This window comes from Chiloscyllium plagiosum, chromosome 33 (genome assembly GCF_004010195.1).
Source record: "Chiloscyllium plagiosum isolate BGI_BamShark_2017 chromosome 33, ASM401019v2, whole genome shotgun sequence".
NCBI classification, from domain to species: Eukaryota; Metazoa; Chordata; class Chondrichthyes; order Orectolobiformes; family Hemiscylliidae; genus Chiloscyllium; species Chiloscyllium plagiosum.
Genome location: NC_057742.1, coordinates 6,107,567 through 6,129,969, shown reverse-complemented (window position 1 = coordinate 6,129,969; position 22,403 = coordinate 6,107,567). Strand labels below are relative to the sequence as shown.

General features: G+C 41.5%; 1 protein-coding gene across 5 annotated transcripts in view; it reads right to left on the bottom strand.

Annotated features, from left to right (window-relative positions):
- Positions 1-22,403, bottom strand: part of LOC122539772 (protein AF-10-like) — a 184,601-nt gene that overhangs the window by 139,116 nt on the left and 23,082 nt on the right. For 4 of the 5 annotated variants that reach the window (XM_043674818.1, XM_043674817.1, XM_043674821.1 and 1 more), the window contains exons 6-7: positions 17,596-17,689; positions 10,175-10,279 (exon numbers count right to left, since the gene is read on the bottom strand). In XM_043674818.1, the coding sequence (XP_043530753.1) occupies positions 10,175-10,279; positions 17,596-17,689 (199 nt within the window). The remainder of the gene's footprint in view (positions 1-10,174; positions 10,280-17,595; positions 17,690-22,403) is intronic. The other variant, XM_043674820.1, reaches the window with a different exon arrangement.

Genomic DNA, 22,403 nt, shown 5'->3' with positions numbered 1-22,403 from the left:
TTTGGTCCTGGATCTGATCCAAAAACATTCAATTCATAAGGAACGCTGACTGAGTAATGCTGTGGGCAAAACTCTGCATTCCAGACACCTCTTTTAACAAAATAATTGTAATTTGATGAAAATAGTGGCTCATCATTGTTGACAAGGCGATATGTTTGGACAGAAACTGGGTAGGTGAACATGTGTCCGAGGGGTTTGTGGGGAGAAAGGAAAGAATTCACTAAGAGGGTGACATTTTTTTAAAAAAAGATACTAGGTCAACAGTCCCCACTTCGTTTCACTGGTTTACTACACCTGAAATTTAACAAGTGCAAAAACTCATGGAATTTTAAGCACAAGTCACATCTCACACAATTAGACTTTCCACCATCTCTAAAACTACTTTTTTAAAATATTGCCCCTGAATCCTGTCTCACTTACGACCCCCTCCCCCCTCCCCCAATATAAAAAGGATGACAAAATTCTGCTATTTGGAATGGAGGTCTTCAAATTTGGCAGTCAGTCAAGTTGCAAAACATTTCAAGCATCAAAAATATATAACTTACTAAGTAACCTTACAGGTACACCAATGAAACTGGTAGCTTTGTTTTAAAACAGTGGATGAACTGGACACTTTCTAAAAGTGTTCCTTTTTTGATATAAACTTATATTCAGCTGTTTCATTAAAGTAACATCCGGTTACATTGTTAATTATGTCAAAGAATATTTTCATGAAAGATTAAAAAATAAATAATTATGTTCTATTATGTTGTTGGATTGTATGGAATAGGATTTTGCAAGTTCTGTTTGAATAGAAAGTTGAATCACAGTTTCACTCAGGCAAAAATACAGCATTTCAAGCACAATTTGTCGGTTTTCCTAGATTGTCTAAAGATGAAACTCTATCCTGGTAAGTTTCCCTCCCAGTACAATTTCAACAAAGCCAAAACCCTTCACTGAGATACCAGTTACATTTTAAAATCAGCTCGAGTACGAATTTCATTTGAAAAGAAAACTGTTTTCATCTGTCACATGCTTCATTTTCATTTACCGTGACAAATATCCCTTCAATGTGGTCACGCTGCTCATGACTGTTTGAAGTTGCCTTTATGATGTGGCACATGACATGAAATAAACAAGGCAAGAGACACGGAGATGAAAGCTTTGGGCTGCAAAGTCAGCACACATCAAGAGGGTCTGCTTTCAGAAGAAAAATACTCGCCGCACATTGCCAGGAGCTGTACTAGGTTTGATACACTGTGCCTGGATCAATGGACTCAGGACCAATCTAAAGCATGCGTCTATAACCTACATCCCACCTCACCACATACAAGCTCCTCCCCCTCAACCACATACAACCACCCGCAACCTGCACCACCCCCAACCCAAGCTAATTTTGTCCCCTCCTCTTAAGGCTCCAAAACTTCGGAAAGCACAGTTGTACCCAAAGGCTGCTGGAAATGCGAAGCTCATTCATTCACCAGCTTAATGATGCTGGATCAGCTGACAATTTCAGGACCAAAATCAATAGATTTTTACATTTAATGGATTATGGATCAAAGGAGGCCTAATCAATACAACGTGTAATAATATTTATCTAATTAAGAAGGCAAACCATACTCAAATATGCTGAGCAGCCTCCTCCTGTTGTTTTCCTATAAAAGGAACACAGCTATCAGAACTTTGTTATACCTTGCCCAAGTGGCTCTGAGTACGTGTGCTGAAAACGACAGTGTTAGGAATTACAACAAGTGTAAGTATTGACATTTATTTGATGCAAAATGTTACAACTACTGTTTGCAACTTCATCCAGGTTCTGTATATTCAAAAAAAAAGGGCTTTGACAACTTTCTCCTCCAAACAAATCAGTTCCACATAAATGACATGTTCAACCACTGAGCCAGTGTAAAAACACTTAGTAAAAAAGGAAAATTAATTACTTCTCTCCCTAACATTGGTGTGCCAGACTATACCATTTACAACAGCTTGCTTTAACTACAATGCAACGTACCAAGGATCTTCAATGGTGTGTTATAGAATAAATTTACACTGAGCCACATAGAATTATTAATACAAACAATCAAAAGTTTGGCTAAAGAGTTAGGCTTTAATGGGCACCTTAAAGGAAGACGGAGCAATGAAGAGGACAGAGAGATTTAGCAATATACCCCCAGACAATATACCTCCGGCAGCCAAAGACACTGTAGGAACAAAAAAAATTGAGAACACTCAAGCAGCTGGAAGCTTTGGATTGCAGTTACTTGTAAGGTTGCAGAAGAATAGAGAGAGGGGAACAGGGCTGTGGGCAAGATTTTTAAAAAAGCTTGAAATTCAAGTGTGGTGGATATCAAGCTGAATTAAATCAATAATGTCGACAAGATGAGTAGGACTTAGTGCTAATCAGGTAGATTTATCAAGGCCTACAGCACAGAAAAAGACCCTTCTGCCCATCAAATCTGTGCCAATCAAAAAGAATGATCTTACTATTCTAATCCCATTTTCTATCATTTGGCCCATAGTCTTGTATACTTGACTTTCCAAGTGCAAATCTTACATACTTCTTAAATGTTATGAGGATTTCTGCTTCTAATACCTTTAGAAGTTGTCAGTTCCAGATTCCCACCACCCTCTGGGTGAAACATTCCTCACATTCCCCTAAAACTTTCTGCCCTTTACCTTAAATCTATGCCCCCACCCCCAAACACTGATCTCTCCACCACCTACCTGTCTATGCTGTCTAGGCCCCTCAATTTTATACATCTGAATAAATCCAAAGAAATGTGGTTGACACTTAATTGCCCTGTGGGCAATTTGGGATGGGCAATAAATACTGGGCTGACCAGGGACATTCACATCCTGTGAATGAATTTGAAAAAAGTCCACCTGCCCCCATTCCCCCAAAGTCAGCTTCCTCCATGGAAATCAACCCCAGTCGTTCTGATCTCACTTCATAAATAAACTCTCCAGCTCAGGCAACATTCTGGTAAATCTCTTTGATATTCACCCAGTGCAGTCGCTCCCCCATTGTAATCTCTTCCATCAGGCAGAAGATACAAAAGCTTAAATATGTGTGCCAACAGGTTCAAGAACAGCTTCTTCCCTTCTGTCATTAGACTTCTAAATGCATCTCTCAGATTTCAAATCTAATATTGATCTTGCTTTTTGAGCACCTTCTTTGCAGTCGTAACCTTGGAATTCTCGCTTAGCTCAATCACCCTATGATCTGTGTCTTTGCATGTTATGGTCTGCTGTACTGCACGCAAAACAAAACTTTTCACTGTACTTAGGTACAATAATAAATCAAATCACATCCCTCCTAATATTGCCATTTGGATACAGAACTGGCTCAAAGGTAGAAGACAGAGGGTGATGGTGCTGGAGGGTTGTTTTTCAGATTGGAGCCTGTGACCTGTGGAGTGCCACATGATCAGTGCTGGGTCCACTACTTTTCGTCATTCATATCCAAAATAATTTGGATATGAACACAGGAGGTATAGTTTGTAAATTTGCAGATGACACTAAAAGTGGAAGTGTAGTGGACAGCGAAGAAGGTTACCTTAGAGTACAACGGGATCTTGATCAGATGGGCCAATGGGCCGAGGGGTGGCAGATGGAGTTTAATTTAGGTAAATGTGAGGTGCTGCATTTTGGGAAAGCAAATCTTAGCAGGACTTATACACTTAATGGTAAGGTTCTGGGGAGTGTTGCTGAACAAAGAGACCTTGGAGCGCAGGTTCATAGCTCCTTGAAAGTGGAGTCTCAGATAAATAGGATAGTGAAGGTGGTGTTTGGTATGCTTTCCTTTTTTGGTCAAGTATTGACTATAGGAGTTGAGAGGCCATATTTCAGCTGTACAGGACATTGGTTAGGCTACTGTTGGAATGTTGTGTGCAATTCTGGTCTCTTTCCTATCAGAAGGATGTTGTGAAACTTGAAAGGGTTCAGAAAAGATTTACAAGGATGTTGTGAGGTTTAGAGGATTTGAGCTATAGAGAGAGGTTGAATAGGCTGGAGCTTCTTTCCTTGTACTGTCGAAGGCGGAGGGGTGACCTTATAGAGGTTTATAAAATCACAAGGGGCATGGATAGAGTAAATAGACAAAGTCTTTTCCCTGGGTTGGGGGGAGTCCAGAACTTTAGGACATAGGTTTAGGGTGAGAGGGGAAAGATACAAAAGAGACCTAAGGGGCAACTTTTTCACGCAAAGGGTGGTGAGGATGTGGTATGAGCTTCCAAAGGAAGTGGTGGCAGCTGGTACAACTGCAACATTTAAGAGGCATTTGGATGGGTATATGAATAGGAAGGGTTTAGAGCAATATGGGCCGGTTGCTGGCAAATGGGACTAGATTAGATTAGGATATCTGGTTGGCATGGATGAGTTGGACCGAAGGGTCTGTTTCCATGCTGTACATCTCTATGACTCTATGTGGATTCCAGAACAGACCGCAGTTACAGTATAGAACTGTACAGTATACAGTTACAGTGTGCAAACCATCATTCTATACAGTTTCAGGTACAATCAACAGAAGTCTGATCAAGCCAAAAATAAGAGAAGTTTTAGAGGTTTTGTACCCCCAAAAATGCCCGAATTCGGATTTCAGCAGCAGATAGGACAGGACTGATAATGTGACAATACTGGATTTCCGAGATGTAAACTACAGTGAATTAATCTATACATACTGATGATAAAATGCATCGGTTGTGAGGCAGAGCTTTTAAAAGTTAAACAACGGAGAAATCTGTACATTTATGTTGAGAACATGTAGATGAGCATCACAACTACTGACTTCAGATTTAACTTTGGCTTAAACCACAGATTGCTTTACCACTCCATTGAACTTTGCATTATTCTTGTGTTCATTTCTAGGGGCTGTGGATGTATATTAGGATTTGGTCCTCTAACATCTCTAAACTAAAAAGTTACCTTTCATTGGTACTATTAAATCTGCTGAGTTATGCCTCAGAGCTTCATAACATGAGAGTCTGAGCTGGCTGGGTGAAGCATCAAGTTCAAAACAGGCACAGTCATGCTGTCAGCTGAAGTGGAGGGAGTCTTAGGCTGGTGTGTGGGAAGTTATCTATGGAATTAAGAGGTTTGACAGTTTGGAACAGTGATTGCACAAGCCTAAATGACTAAGGGAACTGCTGAGCAGATGCCAGAGACAACATCAATGGAAGTCTCACAACATATGTTGGGAGTGTGGTGCTGGAAAAGCACAGTAAGTCAGGCAGCAGGAGCAAGAGGCATAAACCCTTCATCAGGAATGAGAGCTTAATCCTGATGAAGTGTTTATTCCCAAAACATCGATTCTCCTGCTCCTTGGATGCTGCCTGACCTGCTGTGCTTTTCCAGCACCACACTTTCAACTCTGATCTCCAGCATCTGCAGTCCTCACTTTTTCCTAGTTTCATTACATATTTTTAGGCACACTCTATGCAAGTATGAATTTTATTTTCTTTCCCTCGTCTCTGGATGCATTGATGCAAAGTGAAGCTCCATGGGCACCAGTCATCCACTTTCTGTTCACACCATGCAAGAGCCTGGTCCTGTATTCACGGTCATCACTGCTGTGCCTAATATTGTCCTCAGCGAGCGTGCGTGCACACACACACACACACACTACACACACACACACACACTACACACACACACACACAGGGTGTCAATCCAATTCCCTTCACAAAGCCTGAATCTGCCTCCACCACAGATACTGCCTTCTGGATCCTAACTACGCACTGGGTAAAAAGGGTGTTTTCCTCAAATTATCGTTACTTCTTTTGCTAATTATTTTCAATTCCTTCCTCTGGTTTTCAATCCTTCCATTAAAAGTAGATGTTCCTTCTCATTTACATTGACCATATTCAAAGATTTTCAGTACCTCTGTTGAATCTCCTTTCAATCTTGCCTTCTCCAAGGAGAACAATTCCAACTTCTCCATCCAATCTTCCTAACACATTCTTGGAACCATTCTGGTGCATCTTTTCTGCCCCTATCTGATACCTCCACATCCTTCCTAAGCCCTTCACATCGTTACGGTAGGACAATGAAGAAGGCATTTGATACGCTTGCCTTTACGGGTCAGTGCATTGAGTATAGAATTTGGGAAGGCACGTTACAGCTGTACAGGACACTAGTTAGGCCACTTTTGGAATACTACGTTCAGTTCTGCTCTCCCTCCTATAGGAAGGATGCTGTGAAACATGAAAGGGTTCAGAAAAGGTTTAAGGATGCTGCCAGGGTTGGAGAGTTTGAGCTCTCAGGAGAGGCTGAAAAGGCTGGGACTGTTTTCCTTGGAGCGGAGGTGGCTGAGGAGTGATCTTATAGAGGTTTATAAAAATCAGGAAGGGCATGGATAGAGTGAATGGACAGGTCTTTTTCCCGGGGTGGGGAGTACAAACCTAGAGAACGTAGGTTTAAAGATGAGAGGGGAAAGAATTAGAAGGGACCTAACAGGCAACTCTTTCATGCAGAGGGTGGTGCGTGCATGGAATGAGCTGCCAGACATTTTTGTGGAGGCTGGTACAATTACAATGTTAAAAAGGCATCTGAATGGATATATGAATAGGAAGGATTTAGAGGGATATGGGCGAAATGCTGCCAAATGGGACTAGATTAATTTAGGATATCTGGTTGGCATGGACAAGTTGGACCAAAGAGTCAGTTTCTGTGCTGGACAGCTCTATAACATGTGGTGGCCAGAACAGGACTACTCCAATTAAGGCTGAAGCAGCATTTGTATAGGTTTATCATAACTTCATTGCTTTTACATCATCTATCCCTATTTATAAATCCCACAATCCTCTATCAGGGTCAGATGGCCTCGGAGCATGTTCAAAGGGCTAAATGTCCTGCACTTGCTCCTATTTTTCTACGTATTATTATCCACTCTCTTTGCAGGCAATATGAATGGAATCTTCTTAACCTTAGATTCCAATGTCATGTTCCTTCCAGCGTCTTCCTATTCCCTACCATCTCAGGCCCACTAACTCAGACAAGAACCAAATTTAAGATCTTTCTGGTCCATAATGGATGAGTTACACACTCTACAGCCTAAATAACAACTAAGCCGAGTGCACTCTCACGATACCATTGATGTCGTGCCATGAAGAGTAGACCATTTCTCAACAGCTGAATGCAATCTACAGGGGAAGGATGGGCACCAACTGCACTACTTCACAGAGGTGCAACTAATGAAAGCAGGTTCATTCTGAAGAGCTCAACCCGCTTGCAAAAGTACAATCACAAAGAAAATAAATTGCGTCACCTCTCTCCTACATCCTCCCTAAGAATCTGTCAAGGTTATAAATAATGACAGGCATAAAACTGAAAAATATTGAAACTGAGACACACCCTCCTTAATTCACAGCTGCCTTTGTAAAAACAAACTAGGTTATTTGTGTGCACACCGGACCAATGCCTGAAGTTTAGAGAACCATAAAGCTTGCAGAGTTTCCTTGTGAATAATTATTGTTGAACAGACCCTTAAATAAAATTTTAAAAATTAATTTTGCTCTTTTAAATGCTGCAAGATCTAAACGTTTTAACTCCTGACTGGTCATAAGCCATATTCATCAAGATCAGAAAGGCTTCCAGACTAGTGGTAGTTTCAAGGAACATAGCCAATGCTTTCAGTGTGCTTTTGGACTGAAGTGAAAAGAAAGCATATATGTTGTTGCTGGAGGGCGCACCTCCACTGGAGCAGATACAAGAATTAAAGGGCGCACCTTTAATGGAGTAAAAACATTTCTGTGTATGCTTTGGAATGCTGTTATCAGACAAAACCTGACTCTGAGCCATCAGGAAATATCAGGGCATGCGGCCAAGAGTATAGTCAAAGAAGAAGGTTTTAAGAAGTGTCTTCAAAAGGCATGGTGGGGGTAGAAGCTGAGAGGTTTATGAAGGAAGTTTGAGCTGAGGGCAGAGTAGCAGGCTCAGACAACTGAAGGATGGAGTGCGAATCACAGAGAGAAAATAAAAAATCAGGGATTGAATGAAATTAGGGATGCTCCAGAAGCCAGAACCAGAAGTGTCCCAAGATCTTAGAGGGTTGTCAGGCTTGCTGCGGTTACAGGAATAGGATGAGATCAATCGATTGAGGAATCTGAAAACTAGGATGAACTTCTCTTTCTCTTTCAGGATTCAGCCATTCTGACACCTCATGCATTTAACAGAATAACTGAGTCAATAATTCAGCATTAATCCACCTTCAGAGCTCTGTATTTAAGTAAATTATTGGAAACATAACACTGTCCACCAATAGCAAACAAAACCAAAAACACATTCTCAGTAAATCCTGGACTACCACAGAGACAAGGGCACTCAGTGACAGGTAAATAGGCCATTTCAATCAACCCACTACAAAGCATCATAAATCAGACAATATCAATGCAAAATAAGGAAGATTATATACATCAACTGATCAAAATTGCAATGAAGGTCATCAATACAATAATCACAATCTATAAAATGGCAACAACATATATCATAAATCCATCAATTGCAGATATAAAACCAGTGATGACCACCAATACCATCACCATATCAAAATCACCAGCTTTTATTTCAGCAATTCATTAGCTCCAATTCTTCTCTGAGCCTGCACCCCGACCCAAGCACAGAGTGGTTTCTAGAGCCCCAGATCCTGCTTAATGTGTCCAGATATACCCCACCCTTGGCCCATCCCAGGTCCTGTTATCACTCATACAACCTGTATTAAACTGTAGTCCCCAACAATTGCAGCACCAACACATTGTTTAGACAGACTTGAATGAGCGCAATGTCAAAAACAGAAAGAATTCTCCGCTTGGACGGGTTCTAATAACACCAAACCATCCAAATATAATCGTACAGAGTAGGAAGCAAAGCTGGAAATTATCCATAAACAGCTGGAGCTGATGGTAGAATGGTTTAAGACCAAGGCTAAATAGTTAAAACCCAAGAACATTGATTAATCTGAAGATACATTTTCTGAAGACTAGATTATATTCACTCTGCACTTAAAGGCTGGTTTCATTTCATATTGATAATTATTATAAGATATTGTCAGATTTATGCCAATTATAAAATGAGGCATGCTCTTCACATAATTGAGGATATTCACAGTGAAACAATTAACAGTTGGTCGTGACACTCAGCATGCATTATCCAATCTAGCAGGTCTCTGTGGAATTGTTCACAGATGAGCTAGGTTCTAGAACATGGCATGGTTTAATTGCCAGCTTCAGCTGATCTTTGGAGGGCACAGCTAAGGTAACTCCACTGAAGTCAGGTAAATACCAATATCTGTATCTCTTTTCCAATTCCAAAGGTCAGTGAGCTTTTGGAACTAAATATATAGTCCCTGGTTATCACAAAATGACTCCAATCTTTGTTTTCCCAAATCTCTTTTTGGTTTGCCTTGGAAACATTTTATGACAGAAATGTATTACAAGCAAAAGACCACAGGAATAGACAAACAGATTGGGAAGCCTGCACCCAATGTGACTCTGCTGGTACAATAATGCAAAATTTCAAAGTGTTACTTCTAAAACATACTAACTCTGAAGTGGGCCAAAACCCGTATTCAAAAAAGAAGCAAATCACAACTGGATATGAAATGTGAATGAACCAAGTGGCGTTTTGAAAATATTTTCTTAAAAGATCAGCAGCAGCAAAAAGCCTCGTGTTATCCAGAGGCCACGTCAATTGATAGCGATATGACTGTGTCCATGAATGAACAGGTTGATTAAACATTGACAGATTCACACATTGTGTGTATCACTTCTGCCTTGTTTGTGTGGGGGGGATCCGCTAACAATGTAAATCAACAAAATCAAAGTGAGACATTAACACTTTTCCCCAGGACACAAATAGAAACCCAAATAGGAAATCATGATGCTGAAATAGTCAATCTGCCATTATCTTTCTTTTCAATGTTCTCTCCTGAAGACATGAGCCCTAACAATGGGTATAGGATGGGGAGGAGTAAAGTGATTCTAGTTGGTTCTAATCTTACTCTCACCCAAAGTTCCCTCAACACATAATTTCCAAATACAGTCGCTTAGTAAGTCACTGCAAGCATTTTCAGCTCACAATGTCCATACCTCAAGTTGCTCTCAATTTTACAACGGAGATAACACTGCTGACCACAAAAACTGCCCTCCAACCTTCACTGGATCTGCTCTAATATAAAGGTTAATACAAGATTTACACAAACCTTCCTCTGTTTGTCATACAGGGAGCTCAGTTTATCTTGAGAATGGGATGACGAATCACTGAGGCCTTGGTCATAGGCAGTGCTAGCCGAATGCCGACATTTCTTCTGCAGAAGTCAAAAAGTTCAAAGTTAAAGAGAAACCAAGTCCTTTTGTTTTTAAGAAAAAAAATCAAAAAAACAAAATGAGATATGGCAAACTGCTTTACTGAAGTTATTTTTGGAAGAAAACAACTTGTTCTCATTTGGATAGTGATTTCTGCTGAGGTTCAGTTCCATGGACACCGGCCACACTGGAAGATTTGACAGGTTGGGTTTTCATCATGTCACCATGCTTAAAGTCAGCTGTTTGAAGTTTCATCTGGTCCTCACTTCAGGCTCATATCTGCGCTTGGTCACAAATGGTGGGGGGGCACAAATTCTGACTGCTCTCAAAAACCAATTTTAGCACCCAAACCCCCAACCCTGGCTCCCAGCAATGAACTTTAACATAGGCCAGATCTTCAACCAGTCACCCTTTCACTCCATATGCCTTTGTTACACTGTCCAAAATGGAGCTCTTACTTTCGGTAGTAATGGGTTGCCTGCCAGGTAGTGACCAAGTGCAGGGTACACTTATGATGCTGAGAGAAAAAAAAGAAAGAGGTATGGCAATAGTGTAGTATCACTTCAGCTTGGAGCTGCAACGGAGTCTTTCACAGTAGGAACAGACATGACGAAAGGCTGAAGCCAGGGGTACCTCAATCTTCAGTAACAATGCTAAATGTCAGTAACAGAGTCCACGGAACACCTGTGATCACTGAAACAAAAGTAGTCTCAGATGGGCCAAGTGGTCCTTTTCTGCAAGTTCCCCCAAATCCTCTACACCTCAAAGTTCCCAAAGATCAACCAATGCTAAGCCTCACAGGCAGGCTACAGGAGCAGGCAAAACCATCAGTTTTAAAACATCATGTGTAGAGTTATCAAATCACGCATCACAGAAGGGAATCCTTTCAAATCATCATTGGGAGGATCATCCAATCAGTCCCTCACCAAGAAACAGAATGACTTCTGCAGCAACATGAACAATGTTCAGCTGATCAAAAGCAAGGTCAGCTGTCTCTCAAGTGGATGTGAAAGATATGATACAGTCAAAATTATGATCCCAGTAATCCCCCTGGAGTTCCTGACTGATATTTGCTCCTCAGCCAACATCTAAAAAGTATTGCTCAGGACAAAAAAAAACACTTTCCCTTGTAACCATCAGGATAATTTGCAAGATTACCCATGTAAAGCAAAATCAACCTTCTTATTGTATGAATAAAGTGTATTGATTGATTGGCAAATGGACTCTGATTGGTGGAGACATTGCCAAGAAGAATGCAACAACTTAGATGATGACTGATGATTAATTGCCAAACTTTCTTTAAATTTAAGCCAAGCAGGTTGACAATGATGGCTCGATGATACGAACCAAAGAATGCTGCCAACAGGTTTATTGAAATAAGTGAAATGGAAGTATGTGTTCTCTCGGTCTGCCCCAAAGGTAGCCCTAGGTATTAATTATTGAGTTTCCAGTAAATGCACCAATACACCACACTGCAAACCTTCCTGACAATCTTAAATTGCTTGTCAATGTAATTCATAGCACACTCGAGACTATTTAGCAAATGCTGAAATTGCAGTATCTCATCTGACATTGGAGAGAGTGTCATTTAAGTTTTACAAGTATGGGTTGGTTGGCTAAGGTCAGTATATTGTTTACTGAAAACAGCTGAAGTAATGTGCTGTTCGAGACACCCCACCAGGCTTTCAGACATACAACCTATATAGCTAGCCTCACTCCAGAATGAAATTCAGAGTACATTACTTATTTGTGTGTGTCTTTTTGATTTCGTGGAAACATCTTGTTAGTAGCAAATGCCCCTCATGTCTCTATTGTATAGAAATGAAATATATACAGTTGGCTTCACCTGGTGTTCAAATATTTGAGATACCTTACTCTTCCAGGGTAATCAGTGGTGAACTGGGAATTTTCAGGTCTTCAAGTAATGGCCAGAGGTACAGTCACAAGTTTACATGACAAATAGCGAGAAATAACCTTAATCAGGTTAGACATTATCTGCAAGACTTTGATGCCCCAATTTCAGCATCAAGCTTGCACAGTGAACACATGGCTTCAGCCCTATTTACAAGGCTCCTGTTAAGGCCAATCATATAGCACGGGGAATTGTGCGAATCCCAACGCATATACTGGTCAGGTTTGCAATACACCATTATAAAAACAATCTGATTGATTGCTGAACTAGAACATCGAGAAAAATGAGACTATTCGATTGTTCCATTTCAAATTGAATGTGAGCACAGGATGGAACTCATGAAGATAAACAAGGAAAGTCTAAACATAATAAATGTATCAATTACATATCAGAAATATGCAATGGGTAGCATGTAAGGTACCAACCCACTGAAAGCACACTCCTCATGAATCCAATAAAGAAGTTTGCAAGAGCTGAGCTGATTGGGGATTCCATTTATTTGGACAGACACAATGTCATTAAATCTGAACTCAACTGCGCGGGTTACTGAGATCATATGTTTAATGAATCCTAATTCTCTCAATGGTGGGGGTCTGGATTGCCACGATACGGTGCTATAGTGCAGATGGCAATGGCTTCTTTGAGTGGTATACTGATGAACAGACTAATAATGTTGCATGAGCACACAGACACTGCATTGTTATTGATATGCAAATCCTATATGGCCTTAAGAATGCGATGGAATGATTTAGCGCGTATGTAGCTAGCTTTCTCAAAACGGATTCATAAAGTCAGGAAGTATGGGACACTGGTAGATTTGGCTATCTGGATTCAGAATTGGTTGGCTGACAGAAGGCAGAGAGTGGTTGTAGATGGAAAGTATTCTGCCTAGAGGTCAGTAATGAGTGGGGTCCCACAGGGCTCTGTTCTTGGGCCTCTGCTCTTTGTAGTTTTTATAAATGACTTGGATGAGGAGGTTGAGGGGTGGGTTAGTAAATTTTCAGATGACACAAAGGTTGAAGGTGCCGTTGATAGTATCGAGGGCTATTGCAGGCTGCAGCGCGACATAGACAGGATGCAGAGCTGGGCTGAGAAATGGCAAATGGAGTTCAAACTGGATAAATGCGAAGTGATGCATTTTGGAAGGTCGAACTCGAATGCTGAATATAGGATTAAAGACAGGATTCTTGGCAGTGTGGAGGAACAGAGGGATCTGAGTGTGCAAAGTTGCCACCCAAGTGGATAGAGTTGTTAAGAAAGCATATGGTGTTTTGGCTTTCATTAACAGGGGGATCGAGTTTAAGAGCCGTGGAGTTTTGTTACAGCTCTACAAGTCCCTGGTGAGACCACACTTGGAATATTGTGTCCAGTTCTAATCACCCCACTATAGGAAAGATACAGAGGCTTTGGAGAGGGTGCAAAGAAGGTTTACCAGGATGCTGCCTGGACTGGAGGGCTTCCCTTATGAAGGAAGGTTGAATAAGCTTGGACTTTTCTCTCTGGAGAGAAGGAGGAAGAGAGGAGACCTGATCGAGGTATACAAGATAATGAGTGGAATAGATAGAGTCAATAGCCAGAGACTTTTCCCCAGGGCAGGATTAACTGGTACGAGGGGTCATAGTTTTAAGATATTAGGAGAAAGGTATAGAGGAGACGTCAGAGGTAGGTTCTTTACACAGAGAGTTGAGAATATGTGGAATGCATTGCCAGCGGTGGTGGTGGAGGCAGAGTCATTAGGGACATTAAAGCAACTGCTGGACATGCACATGGATAGCAGTGAGTTGAGGGGTGCGCAGGTTAAGTTCTTATATTTTACATTAGGATTAAAACTCTGCACAACATCGTGGGCCTAGGGGCCTGTTCTGTGCTGTACTTTTCTATGTTCTATGATTTGTGGTAATTCATGAATTCATTTGGCCAGTTCACGAATGCAGATACAATCACAGCATAAGACAGCGCAAAGGGATATCACCTGTATGACGTTGCACCCATAATTAGGCATAAACAGTGAGCTATGAAGACAAATCCTGTCATACGTATCATCCAGCAGCTTACAAAAGTCCAGCAAACAAGAAAATGAATCTCATTATCACATTATGGAGCTTGCTGTTCACAAATTGGTTGCTACATTTCTTAAATAACAGCAGAGATTGCACTTTGAAATGTGCTTCAATGGCTAGAAAGCACTTTACAACATCTGGGTTCAACCTTGAACTGCAGCAAAAGATTATTCCCAGGAATTCTGTCCCAGATAAGCGGAAAAGTCCTATTTTTTTTCCAATCACCTTGTATGATCCTATTCCAATTTCAAGAACAGCAGGGCTAAGATTTGTCTGATAAAGCAACTGAGCACTTACAGCAAGATTGATAAGGGGACCATTAAATAAACAAAACAGCCACCAAGACCAAGAGGATCTCAGGACTGATCACTACCAAGGTCTGAAGTCTTGGTGTTTCCAATATAAAATGATGAGGCGTGAAAATGTACAGATCAGCCAAAGTCCCAGCCTCTTGACACCATACAGCAATCACTGTTGAATATATCCCTGGAAATTTGGAGAGTATTAGGTTGTCAGGGACTAACCCGTTGGTACCCAGACAGGCTCAGACAGGAACATAAAAAAGTTAAATAGAGGCAATTTTCTAGGAATGATACAGTACAGAGAGATTATAACCAAAAGCAAAGGCTAAACAGGCACAAGCACCTTCCTTCTCAAAAAGAAAGGTAGCCTAATCAATGTTATTAGAATGTTGAAAGGGTGGCTTTGATAAGTCAGAGATAGAGAAGATGATTCCACTGTTGGTAAAGACCAGAATCAAAGAGATCATAAATATATGATAATTGCCAATAAATCCAAATCAGGAGAAACATTTATTTGCCCAAAAGAAATCAGAATGTGGAACACGCTACCACAAAGGAGGTTGAGGCAAGGAGCATAGTACATTTAAAGGGAAGCTTAGGGGAAGAAACAAGTTGAAGGAACACACTGATAGGATATCATAAAAGCAGGCAGGGGGAGCATAAACACAGCTATCAGGCAACATGGACTCTTACTGTCCTCCTCATTTAACGTCATTCTGTTTAACAATTGCCAAGTGTACCAAACATCAAGTCAAATTAGCAGAGAGAGAGCAAAAAATAAGTGAATGAAAACAAATAATAAAAATAATGATGCATTTTAAACATAAAATGTTTTGGTTCGTATGTTGTTAATTGACCTGAAAAGCTTTGTTGCTGCAGTTATGTTGAACTTTCTGCATCTGTGCTACAGGCCTCTTAACACTCCAGCCATCTGGTACTCAGTACGAAGTGAATAGGAAATGGTTTGGCATTTTGGAATTCAAAGATAGCAAATGGACTCAAATACAAGCTTCAAGAGAATAAACAGGTTCCACTGCAGATGGTGGAATATGGCAGTCATTAGTCTCAAGGCAGCCACATCTTCCAGCTGATACTTTGAAAAACACTTCCACATACATGCTCAAGTCACTTTCCTGTTCTGATTTCAAAACTCCTCCGTTCAAATCATACATTCATCAGTCTGCCCTGCAGCAAGCAACTGGTTCACTCATTGCATAGGGACCCTTTAATAGTCATGATTCAGCTCAGACACCAGTTACATTGCCCAAGAAGGTTCACTCCCTGATCGGGACTGTGTCAGCTTGATAGAGATATGACTGCCCCACGAGAGGAAGAAGTCAAGATTCTCAGTCTGCATTGCCATTCTGTGATCAATGCTGCAGAGTGTCAGGGAGTGCAGAAGGGGAATAGAAGAAAATACCATCAACTTGTTATATCTCCCCATAGAGCTTAATATACATCCGACACTCAATCTCTCATCTTTTACCTTCCCTTATATGTAAAGACCAACAATATATTACATCATTGGGAGCTTCACAGAACCTCCATTCCACACAGGAATCAACCTTTCCATGACCCAAAAAGTGTGATCTGTTGACAGACCACAGACTGCCAGAGGCCAGGGAACCACCCTCTGCCTCCTATCACTAGGCTGATTTATAGTCCAATCTGTCAAACTGCCCTGGGCCCTTTCTTAAAACTCCTCTCCATCTCTCCCTCATCTTATAAAATTCACCTTACCTCTTCGGCCAAGCTAAGACAACACCTTCTCTAATATCTCCTTCATTGACTTTGTGTCATTCTATCATTCAGCTTCTGAGAAAAGTCTCAGGGCATTTTATTACAGAAAATATTCTATAAAGCAGCAACTTGTATTTATGTAGCACTTTTAACATGTAAAATGCATCATCACTGTGTTTCACATAACTGTTACCAAAAAATAAATTGATGTCAAGCCAAATCAGGAGATATTAGGGCAGAGGTCCAACAGTATGGTCAAAGCTGTAGGCTTTCACCACTGGCTTGAAGACGGGTAAAGTAGGAACAGTTGAGGGGAGACATTGCAGATCTTAGAATTGAGACAACAGAGGGCATATTTGTTAATAAAATCATGGATGCTCAAGTGTTCAGACTAGCTGGACAGATCTTGGGGTGAGAGGAGATCACAGCTTTAGGAAGCAAGAGGCCATGAAGTAATTTAAAATCAAAGGATGAGAGTTTTAAAATAGTCAATTCTTAACTAAAGTTGACAGCGTTGTGCTGGAAAAGCACAGCAGGTCAGGCAGCATCTGACGAGCAAGAGGGGTGAAGGGCTTATGCCTGAAACGTCGATTCTCCTGCTCCTCAGATGCTACCTGACCTGCTGTGCTTTTCCAGCGACACACTCTCGACTCTGATCTCCAGCATCTGCAGTAGTCACTTTCGCCTATTTCTTAACTAAAGCCAACAGATCAGTGAGCACATGAGTGCCAGGGAAACAGGAGTGTAAGTTAGCTCATGTGTAGCAGAGCTCTGGATGACGTCAATTTTATTTAAGTGATTTTCAGTTAAGTTTTCTACAGGACTCAGTGCCACTGCAATAAGGACAGATGCACACACAGAACAGTAAATCACTGTCAGGTCAGTGTAGGAGGATAACCAAACAATGTCAATCTGTTCCAAAATGTTCTTCCAATGGTTTACACAGTGAAGAACCGATCTAAATAGGTCAAGCCTATATCTCAACAAAGGGCTAGTGCAAAGCAGGGTGAGCTTAATAGATATCAATATCCCTCAGTCTGGGATAAGGGAAATAACTGGGGCAGTATTCTCATTCTCAATTGCTATCCAGTGAACTTTGACAGTAGTGTGCTTCTTGGCAGAGGAGTCAGGATCAGGTTTGGCTGCAAAGGACTCAAATCCCTTGGTAATACTTGTGGCCAATTTTGGAAAATGCTTGGGGAACCTACAGCAGCTAACAGCCAAATCTTCAAGGGATGAGGGGGTCAGGGAGACAGCTGGGGAAAGAAAAATAAACTTCCAGTTGAATTATTAAACTGACTTACCACTTTGTTGAAATGGTACTTGCAGTAACCACAGTATTTCACGTTATCGATTTCCGAGCCCTGTTCTTCACACAAGAGGCCAGCCATCTGAGCGCTGAGGAAAACACAACAGACATCAGTTATAGGGCCAATATCCAGAACCACCAAACCAATGAACATCCCAGGGCCAGCTGGCTTCATTGCAGCTCCCTGGCCAACATCAGGGCAGTGCTGGTTGCTGAGGAACACTCCTTAAAAATGAATTTGTCATGTGGCCTCGCAAGTGAGTGACCCCATTTTTAAGTCACCCTTTTCTGCCTGTATGTCCCAAGGATGTCTTAAGATGGTGAAAAGAAATGGAGGAGAATCAGGGCAGGTGCTGGGAGGCAAAGTGAAAGGTGGAGGTTTGGACGATGAAATAGAAATGGGAAGGAATTCAAATAACAGGATGAATTCTTAGGAGATGGAGGGAAAGAAGAGGCTGATGTGGAGAGAAATCCTAACTCAGAAGAGCAGCGAGCCAAATCAAATCACCAGCTATAGTAAGACATCTGAAAGCCCAGGGGGACAGTACATTAGGTCACAGAGCAGTAAATGGATCAATCAGTAAATCTAGACAGTAAGATATTGCTTTGCCAATAATGCTCAGTTACCTGTCAGGCTTTGCTTCAAACACAAGTACCTTGGGGATATATTTCTACCATGAAGACACTATATAAATGCATGTTGTTGTTGAATCTGGTATCATCGTCAAGTAGGTGATGACAAGTTTATGAACTCTTACTGAAATGTACACATTAACACTTTGAATGCTAACACCTTAAAAGGAAAAAGAGATTCTTCCTGAGGTTCCAATTCAAGGTCCAACAGAAATTCACAGCATGATGCTCAAGAGAAATTGATCAGGCAATCTGATTGTGAACCCAAACTTCCCACAACAGGGTGATACTGCACTCACTCACTCTTCATGGAGTGGATCGAGGTTCAATGGTTCAATGTGAGCACCTGCGATCGTGATGCGGTAAGACGAGTGAATTTAGTGTTGGAGAACACAACATGTTCCAGTATGCCCATGTCAGATAAGGAGTTAAATTCCCCAACACTGTGCCTCAGCATTGAACTCAGTGCAGCATTCCCAAATGTTATAATTTCCTGCACTGGTCAAGCGACTGACATCATTAATTCATTGCTGAATCAAGCACAGTTCTGTGCTGTGAGCCAAGAAAGGGAGAGAGTCAAAACTATTCCAAATTCATTTCATTTTTAAAATTCTGGCATGGGATTTGGGTGCTGCTGACAACCCCAACATCTGCTGTCAATCACTAATCGCCCCTGAATGAAATGGCTTACTAGGCTATTTAAAGCATAGTTAAGAGTCAATCACACTTCTGGAGGGTCTGGAGTCACACACAGGCAAGAGCAACCAAAGTCAGCAGATTTCGTTCCCCTAAGAACCAGACTTCTCATAATCGAAAGTCACATGCTCACCATTAGACTTAAAATTCTATTATTGAATTCAAATTTCAATCATAGAGTCACACAGCACAGAAACAGATGATTTGATCCAACCTGTCCATGCTGAACATAATCCCAAACTAAACTAGTCCCACCTGCCTGCCTCTGGCCAAAATCCCTTCAAACCTTTCCTATTCATGTATTTATCAAAATGTCTTTAAAAACATTGTAATTGTACCCATCTGCCACGTCTCTAGAATATTAGCCGGTGCCTCTCAATGACTGGTCAAGAGTGTGATGCTGGAAAAGCACAGCAGGTCAGGCAGCATCCAAGGAGCAGGAGAATCGACATTTCGGGCAAAAAACTCACTTTTGCCTCTCAATGACCAGCCCAGTGACATGTCCAATACGCCAACCCCTCACCTAGATCCCGAAAGATCCCATTTATCTTGTATGTTGCTCAATTCAAATCTAGAGCACAGATATTAATTGCGGGAGCTGTGATAAGTTCCTTTTTGTGTGAGGGAGCATGGGCGAGTTACAAGCCTGTATGGTAAGGCCTGGTTAGATTATAACTTTAGAGCCGCAATTCACAGTCAGGCCTTGCTACCACTCATAACAGACTCCAATGTTGTGCTTTTCTGAGCTGTGAGAGATGGAATTTGGATAGCATGTTGGAATTCAATTACTGAGGACTAGTCTGAGTACAACAACAAATTACATTTTTATAGCACACAAGTGAAACAACGCAAGGCACTTCATTTGGAGGACTTCCAACAAGGTTTGACTCTAAACCATGTAAGGGGAGATATTTATGACAGGTGACCAAAGACGCAAGTTCCAACAAATTTCTTGAAGGAAGAACGAACTAGAGAGGTAGACAGGACGAGACAAGGACTTCACGACCTTGGGGCTTAGTTCACTGAAAGCATAGCTGCAATGGTGGAGCAATTAACGACACGGATGTGCACGAGGTCAGAATTAGAGAAGCAGAGAGATTTGGGTCTACAACCTAAATGGACAAGGACAAAAGATACATGGGACAATCATCACCGACACATTGCCCTCCAAGTCAAACAGCATTCTGACTTAGTACTGTATTAATGTTTCTTCACTGTTGCTGGGCCAAGTTCCTGGATCGTACTTCCCCCTACCTCCGTCAGCTCAATGGGTGTCACCACACGGACTGCAGTGATTCAAGAAGGCAACTCATCACCAGTCTCTCTACAGTGGTTAGGGATGGACGATATAAGTCAGCCCAGTCAGCAATGCCCACATCCATGATTGATTAACAAAGAAATGTTCGCATTTATGCTTCATGTGAACCTTCTCCAAGTTGTTTTTTTAAATTCACCATATCAGTTATAAGCTTCTCTTTCTCTCTGCCTCATTATGTTCCATTGACCCATGGGAATCTGGGTTTAATTTACATATTATAGAAAAGGTTGCTTGGGTAACATTGTCCAAAATCAGAGCTGCGCAGAGATTCTGGAGGGTTGACCAGCTGAAGATTACAAAGATTTGAAATGGTGAAGGAGGAAGGATTTGGCCCTGGACAAATTTGAAAACAATGAAAGATTTCTAAAATTAAGTAAATGATAACCCAATGGTTTGTGAGCCCAGGCCAGGGATGAGGAAGTAAGGGAAAGTCTAATCAGGTCACAAATGGTTTCAAAAATATTTAATCAGGTCCTTCAACAGCCATAGCTTCCACATTCTCCCCTCACCCATTGTCACTGATAAAACCAACAGTTCAAATAGCATAGCCTGGCCCAGATTATCTTATCAGAGCACAACCTGAACATATAAAAGGGACCTTATTTCCCAGACTTGATAGGCCGAAGGGCCTTTTTCGGTGCTGTCGATCTCTATGACATGTCTTTGCCCCAGCTGCTGTCAGACCATGAAAGGTGGGGGCACAGTGACCACTCTACACCAGCTCTGATCCCCACCACCCAGTTAGTGACAGACAAGGTGCAGTGGTTAAACCAGAGACCCACTTGCCCAAGAGAAAACAACAATGCCTACCTCTCTGTGCCACTGAGCTGCCGAGAATGCAGCAATTTCAAATATTATTGAGCTAAGAATCAGACCATTCAGCCCAACAAGTCTTTACTAGTGTTTATACACCACCTGAGTCTCCTCTCATTTTATACATCTCTTTTCACTGGCCTAGCTACTGATGCCCACAAACCTTAAATGATTTTGAAAAAAGCTTTTACTCAAATGGCTATCTCATTTCTTTCTCTCTCTCTCATCTAAATAATCTAAACACTTTGCTTCAACCACTTCCTGTGGTGGCACAATCTGACCATTGTGATGAAAGACATTTCTCTTTCAACATCTATTTAATTGATTATTCAGTATCTTGTACTTATGGATCCTTTTTAGGTCTTGATTCCCCAACAAGGTGGATCCATTCCCTACACATGATTAGGTGAGAGGATCAAAGGCATGGTAAATACATTCCCAAACAAAACCGAGCTGGATAGGAAGATGTATCATGGATAGGAAGATGTATCATGGAAGATGTATTGGGCGGCACGGTGGCACAGTGGTTAGCACTGCTGCCTCGCAGCGCCAGAGACCCGGGTTCAATTCCCGCCTCAGGCGACTGACTGTGTGGAGTTTGCACATTCTCCCCGTGTCTGCGTGGGTTTCCTCCGGGTGCTCCGGTTTCCTCCCACAGTCCAAAGATGTGCAGGTCAGGTGAATTGGCCATGTTAAATTGCCCGTAGTGTTAGGTAAGGGGTAAATATAGGGGTATGGGTGGGTTGAGCTTCGGCGGGTCGGTGTGGACTTGTAGGGCCGAAGGGCCTGTTTCCACACTGTAAAGTAATCTAATCAAACAGTATAAGAATCTTGCAGCTGGTTGTGGATAGGTTGAATAAGTGGGCAAATAATCTGGAGAAAGTGTGAAGCTGTTTGGCAGGAAGAATAAAAAGCAGAATATCACTTAAAAGGAGAAGGAGGACAGAATTCTGAGATGCAGTGGGACTTTGGTGTTCAACTGCATGAGTCACTAAAGCTTACTATGCAGCTACAGTATATAATGCAATGCCATCCTTTATTACAAGAGAATTAAACATTAAAAAAAAAGAGGGCTTTTTTGCTTCAGTTATACTAGCAAGAGCACATCTCAAATACAGTGTGCAGTTTTGGTCGTCTTATTCAAAGAAAGATGTAAATACATTGGAGGGGGATTCAGATGAGATTTTCTGGATTGCTGTCTGGGTCGAGTCTCTTGAGGAATGGTTGAACTGGGTGAGCCTGTTTCTACTGGCGTTTACAACAGCAAGGAGGTGACATGATTAAAGCATACAAGATCCTGAACAAGTCTTGACAAGGTGCATGTAGTTAGGGTTAGGGTCAAC